Source organism: Limulus polyphemus, unplaced genomic scaffold (genome assembly GCF_000517525.1).
Source record: "Limulus polyphemus unplaced genomic scaffold, Limulus_polyphemus-2.1.2 Scaffold2592, whole genome shotgun sequence".
Lineage (NCBI taxonomy): Eukaryota > Metazoa > Arthropoda > Merostomata > Xiphosura > Limulidae > Limulus > Limulus polyphemus.
This window is the reverse complement of record NW_013668202.1, coordinates 13,830-21,055: the sequence shown is the minus strand read 5'-3', so window position 1 is coordinate 21,055 and position 7,226 is coordinate 13,830. Positions and strand designations below refer to the sequence as shown.

The 7,226-nt window shown below is 29.7% G+C and overlaps 1 protein-coding gene across 1 annotated transcript in view; it reads right to left on the bottom strand.

Moving 5' to 3' along the window:
• LOC106467378 (stress protein DDR48-like) overlaps positions 1 to 5,534 on the bottom strand; it is a gene marked incomplete at its 5' end in the record, with an annotated part of 29,079 nt that extends 23,545 nt beyond the window's left edge. Inside the window, one exon of the mRNA XM_013927730.2 lies at positions 5,434 to 5,534. Within this exon, the coding sequence (XP_013783184.1) occupies positions 5,434 to 5,534 (101 nt within the window). The remainder of the gene's footprint in view (positions 1 to 5,433) is intronic.
• Positions 5,535 to 7,226: the final 1,692 nt, after the last annotated feature.

Here is a 7,226-nt window from a genome sequence, read left to right as displayed (position 1 = left end):
GGGAAATATTATCTGGCCCAGGAGCCTTATCATTTTTTAAACTTCCCAATTTTTTCTTAAACAGCTCAGAATTAATGCAGTCATCTTGTTTGATCTTGTTTCCATCTATCAACTGTTCAAAAAGGGGAACACTGCTTAAATATTCGTAAGGAAAAAACCAAAGAAAAAAACAAAATTTAATAGCCCAGCTATCTCATAATCATCAGATACGAGTCTTCCTTTATCATCCTTCAAGGATCCTATCCCCCATTCTAACATTTTATTTACCCTCAACATACTTAAAGAAATCCTTACTGTAAATTTTTACATTTTCAGCCAACCTTTTTTCATACATTATTATTGATTTCCTAATTTCCTGTTTGACCAACTTTCTTGATCTTCTAATCTCTCATCATACCAGTCAATTTAAATTTCTCAAATTTGTGGACTTTTTTATTTCTATCTTTTATACCCTTTGTGAGCCAACCTGGTGTTTTACTTGCAGCCACCCTTTTCTTTCTATAAGGAATATGTTTATCTTGAATATCTAAAAATTTATTCTTCAAAAATTTTCCACATTTGTTCAGTGTCTCCAAGTAACTCTGCTGCCCAGTTCACAACAGATAATTCTTTTCACATCCCTTCAAAACTTGCTTTTCTGAAATTTGTAACTAAAATATCATTATTCCTGATCTCTTTAAGCAGCAAAGCATTGAACCTAATTGAGAAATGATCAATTGCACCCAAATGTTCTCCAATTTCCACCCTCTCAACAATTTCTATATTAGAAGTTAACAATACATCTAAGTAGCAGTTTCTAGTAGGTTCCTTGATGAATTGGTGAAGAAAACCATTTTGAACAGTTTCCAAAAAACATTTCTCCCTCATGGTTTGGCTAGCATTTCCCAATATATATGTCTGAAATTAAAATCACCCACAATTATGACCTCATTAAAAGCTGAAATCTTAATCTCAGTGTAAAGTTTCTCACTAATTTCATCAGTATCATCTGGTAGTCTGTAACAAATTTCTACTGAAAGCCTTTTCCCTTTATATCTGCTAATAGAAGCCCAAATGGATTAATCTCCTTGCTATTATCTTTGATATCTTCCACAGGATGTAACTCACATTTTACTTTAAATGCTTTTCTGTGCAAATCACTGTGTTACATTCAAAATTTAATATTATAATATATATTTTGATTTGAAGTTTTATTTTATCTAAGTTTTAAGTCCTTTATTTCAAAATAAACTTTTAAAAAATACTTAAAACTTCAGATATATTGTCATGTTACCAACGAGCTATTAAAAGTCTCTACTTCGGCTCTCTGTATCTTGAATAATACGATGGTAGTTGAGTAGAGGTATGTCTGGACAATAAGATACTTACATAACCTTTTGACTTAAACATTTCAAAGTTCTCTGAAATGAATACAGTTAAGACAAGTAATAAATTTTTTCTATCCCTGACAGGTGCTATGCCTATCTACAACAGATTAATTTGAGCTTTATAGCCTACATGTAGATGTTACATACACATGTATATAATCATTACAAAGAGTTCATTTTACACAATAATCTAACATCAATTATTTTGAATTTGATACCCAGTTGTCATCATGGAGTACATGTAACTGACTGTAGTATTTAGTTGTTTCTAACCTAAATATGTTATAGTTAATTATGCATTAGTTATGTTTTAAAATGCATAATTAAAAGGTTTTCAACATTTTAAAAATATACATCATACTTTGCATACATTCTTAAGGCTCATAATATTACACAATGAGTGAAAATTTTGCTGTAGGGTTGCACATGTCTCTCAAAGAAACTATAATATACCTCAAGGGCACTGTTGACTTGTGTCTTGATGAATAATAAGTGGTATAGGACAAGAAAGGAAAAGACCTGAAATTACAAATGTACCAACAGGAAAAATTTTAAAAACATTCTTCAAAAAATTAAAAAGTATGTATTTTTTTTCTCTTTCCTAATCTTAATTATTTTATTGCATTATACATTGATGATAATAGCTAGTTAGTGATATGGTAGAGAAAATGAAAAAAATATACGAAAATATTTACCTTAAAAAAACTTTTGATATTCATTTAGGAGGTTCTAGAGGTTAGGAAAATAAAATATGAAAACTGATAAGATAAAGAAAAGTATTTTTATACTTAAAGTGAAAATCACCATGCACTCGAACTATTCACAGTTTGAGTGCAAATAATTATAGATAAATAACATTTTTATTAGAAATACGGAATTAAAATAATGTCATTCGTTGTGTACAAAATACTTATAAACTTTAACAAAATCTTACCAGTTTCTGTGAGGAATGCTTGGAGTTTCCATATTTTTGTTGTATAAATGTACTTCCCAAGTCAAGTGGATTGTAATTTCTTCCCGTGCTCAAAGGGCTAACCTAAGTCTAGCATTTAGCCCTAGTGACCTACTCATAATTTCATCTCCACCATTAATTCTTGGCAGTATCCTTGACACAATTTAGTTTTGGCCCTCCTCTTTAAATGCCTTTATGAACTCCTTGTACTTATTAATTAGCTCCTCTGACCTACCTTTCCCTACATCATTTCCCTATATGTACTACAAAAACTGCATTTCTTCTAGCCCCCTTTATTATATCTCCTGCTCTGTCAGTTGTATCCTCCATCTGTGCCCCTGGGTAGCATAATCTAATTCTTTTCTCCCTAATTACCCCACAGACTATCCTATCCACATATCTTGTCAAGGAATCACCTATAACTATAACCTCCTTAAATTTATCATCCACATCCTTCTCTGACCCTTTTGTTTTTCTTCCTTCCAATAGTTCCTCATCTGCACAAGCCAAGGGCTTAAATCAGTTGCTCAATAGAATAGGCTCATTAAAAATAAGTCCAATACTTTTAGTTTTAGCCCTAATAGTACTCTAATTTTCTGAAAGTCATTGTTAGCTGATGTATCCCTTGCATGTAAAATGTTAAGCTCCTCCTGCTGTCATTTCTCACAGTTTTCCCTGAATAGTTTTTATTAACATTAAACATTACATACCAGTGGTCACATTAACTCCAAAACAAATTAATTGGATGGGAAAAAAGTCATTATGCTTTCAGGGAACATATTAGTGGATTTGCCAATTGTTTAATCATCCAGTCCATTAATTGATTGCATTCATCGAATCGATTACTCTAATCTACCTTGTCATAGAATTTTAAATGCTAAATCTTAACATTTGCTACTTTACAATCACTTTCTCACAAAACTTCATAAGATTATCAAAATGGTATATTTAAGTGTTTTACACTCACAAAAAAGAAACCCATCATTCTATATGTATTTGAAGAAGCATTCCGCCAAAATTTAATTCTTAGTATTGTTAGCCGACATTAAGCAGCTGGTACATAATGTTTAAACAACTCTATTCAATTTGTAAGATTATGATAAAGTTTATACATATTTTGTACACAAAGAATGACATTATTTTAATTACATCTTTCTAATAAAACTTATTTATCTAGAGCAGTTATATGCACTCAAACTGTTAAGACAGTTAGAGTGCAAGATAATTTTGATTTTAAGTATAAAGATACCTTTCTTCATCTTATAATTTTCCTATTTCATTTTCACAACCTCTAGAACCTCCTAAATGAATATCAAAAGTTTTTTAAGGTAAATGTTTATTTTTATTTTCCATTTTCTCTACCATATCATTAACTCTAGCTATTATCATCAATGTACAATGGAATGAAATGATTAAAATTAGGAAATAAAAAAAAGTACATATCATTTAATTTTTTGTAGAATATCTTTAAATATTTTCCTTTTTTAAGTTCGTAATTTCAGGTCTTTTCTTTTTCACATATATTTAATTTTTGATGTTTCATTTTCCTTTCTTCTCCTTCACCATTTATTTCTCATTATGACACAAGTCAACAGTGCCCTGGAGACATATTACAGTATCTCTAGCAGACATGAGTAACCCTCGGCAAAAATATTTGTGCACCTCGTAATATCGTAAGTCTTGAGAACTGATGCAAAATATGATGTATATTTTAAAAATATTTAAAACCTTTTAATTATACATTTTAAAACATAACTAATACTTAATTAACTGAAATATAAAAGTATGACCTAAATACAAATTAAACTGTATCTTTAACTATAACTTATCTAGTAAGAATTAACTGTAAGTGCTATAGTCAATCAACCAGCCAACAATACTAGAGTCAGTTATATGTACTCTGTTATGACAAGAATGTGTTCATTTCAAAATAACCATTGTTAGATTATAGTGTAAAAGCAGCTCTTTCTAATGAGTATATACATAAATATGTAACCTGTACATGTAGGCTGTAAAGCTCAAACAAATCTGTTTTGGGGTTGACAAAATCTAGTACTTGTTTGAACTCAATTCATTCAGGGAAATTTGAAAAGTATGAGTTAAAAGGTTAAGTAAGCATCTTATTGTCTAGATGTACAGCTACACAACTGCCACTGCATTATTCAAGATACAAGAGTGTCAAAGTAGAGAATTTTCACATCTTATTGGTCATGTGACAATACATTTGAAGTTTTAAGTAGTTTTATAGAGGTTTATTTTGAAATAAAGGACTTAAAACTGAGATAAAATAAAACTATGAATCATAACATATAATATGTGATTTAATTCACATAAATTGATAGTATAGTTTTTCAAGGGGTACCCATTGCAAAAAGTTTAAACAAAGAGGTAATCAAATAATGAAAACATGTTTTGCTATCACTGGTAACAGTAATATTTAAAATGTTTCATGATTACAATTAGAAATCATTAAGAAGCCAATTAGCCCATTTATTTATATACATTGTTAGAATATCATAAACCCAGAAATAAATATTCATTAAAAACAAATAAAATTATTAATTGTAAAACCTATTCAGAATTTTTTATGTTAGAAAAATGTTTAAAATAAGTACTTTGATATTTCTTTGTTTTATTTTTTCAATAAGCAACAGTATTATTGGTCACATTTCATGTATTTTTAAATAATTTTCTTTTCAACAATGAGACTTGTATTCAGTTAACTAACACCTCATATAGGTGTATTGCCAAACCTAGTTGAGTTTCAGAAAAAAAGATATTTTATTGGTGAATTTTTTAAGGTAATAAAGTTTATTAACATACCATAAAAAGTTGTTTGAAAATGTCCAAGTGCTCTCAGAAGAGCCTATGTTGTTTAAGCCATATTGTACTTTGTAACATTGATTATAAATCAGAAAAAAGGGAGTACATATAATGGAGACTAGTCATATTACCAGTAGGTACAGGTTAACACAAGTTACATCACCATTCTCTAAAAACTTTCACATCAAAACTTCATAAAACTGGGAAAGGTTAAGGCTAATTTTCAGTTAAATAAAGCCCTTTGAGCAAAATGAGTTTATGCACATTCTTCACAAAGAAAAAAACACATACCTTCCATCTGGACTTCCATGGCTTGTAAATGAGCCTCCTCGTGTTCTTGGGGACATTCCTCTTGGTCCTCCACGACCTCTGGAAACAGGAAGATCTCCCATCTGTTTAATAAACACAATGTTAAGAATAGCACATTTTACAAAGGAGAAAAAAGACACACAGACTTTTAAATTGTTATACTTGACAAAAAATCTGGAAATTGTAATAAATGTTTGATTCGCAAATATGTAGCATATGCATAGGTTTTTAAAAGTATACTTTTTATATCTAACTTAAGTAGTAGCAGTACTTTTTTACCTCTAAATATAAGACTGAACTGAGATGATTTATCTTAATAAACATAGGTGATCATGAATATGCTTTAAACTTTTAGGTAAAATGAGTATTAAGCAAACAACATTTGGACTGGAAGAGTGTCATTGATATCCAGATTTTTTTTCCTTCTCACAGCAGAAATACTTAACCAAATTGCATAAAACATAATACAAATTTTTAAACAGTTCCAATTTATCAAAAATACACATTTTGATTTTGTATTTATATATTGTTTAGGTTTGGAAATTTCAATAAATCTTTTGCTTGGAATATTATGTGTATTTAGTGCTTCTCAACTGAGATTTTTAAGTTACTTTTTTTTTCATGTGGAATGTTATCTTACACTCATTCACACATGCAGTTTGGCAAACCAGATTTCCTGCACTAGTGTGGAATAGGCCTGTATGTAAACCATTAAGCAAATATTAAACTGTTTGAACCTACAATAATTATAAGTCACTCAAATATAGGTGTGTATATACTTCACAACAATGAAATTAATAAATACTCACAGTAAGAAACAAGCAAAAAATACTGTAATTCCTATTTACTGACATAAATGCATGACAAAGACAATACTTGCAATAAATAGAGAAACATTCATTTCTTCTAGATATTCTAAACTTACTTATATCAAAGATAACTTAGTACTTTTTGACACTTCTTGCTTGAATAAAATCAATTAAACCAGGATAAATTTAAAATGTTTAGTCAACTTATGTCATTTCAGATCATTTAGATTCAGTTTTCCATTAATCACGTAAACATAAATGACTAATCAGTTCCGATATGTATTTACATTGTGTTCATTTTACTGGGAAACCACTAGTCAAACTAAAATTTCCAAACTTCTGTTCATGGGAGTGAGTACTGTCGTACAATTTAATTGATTACCTATGAGCAGCAGTTACATCAATTAGTGTTACTTGCACCAATTTATTAATCATCTAAAAAAAATTTCTGATTATTACTGTTCTTGATAATCGATTAATCAAATCTCTATTTATAACAAAAATAACAAAACATAATCAACTAATTTATACTATTTTTGATTATCCCAACTATCCAAATAACTGAAATATGTTTTATTCTTGTTAAGCACAAAGCTACATAATAGATTATCAGTACTCTACCCAATTTTAGCCTTATAAGCTGTTCAGCTTTGGTGATTCAGGGGAGGAGGGGGGTGGGGTTTTGAGATACAAGGGCCTCAGGGGTGATTCCCCTTGCTACCAAACTTTCTCACCACGTTTTTGTTATGGCAAAGCTACTGAGGCTATTTGCCAATGCCACTAATTTTTCTTTTCTTGTATGTATTAATTAATTAATGGGGTCTTCAATTAACTGATTAGCAAACAACATTAATCTCCCAGTTCTAAGTGTGAATACCTAAGATGTGTTCTCACTTATATTACTTAATAATGTAACACAAGTTAGTCTAACTTAACATATAAGTGCAAAAACAAAGGTGCAATATG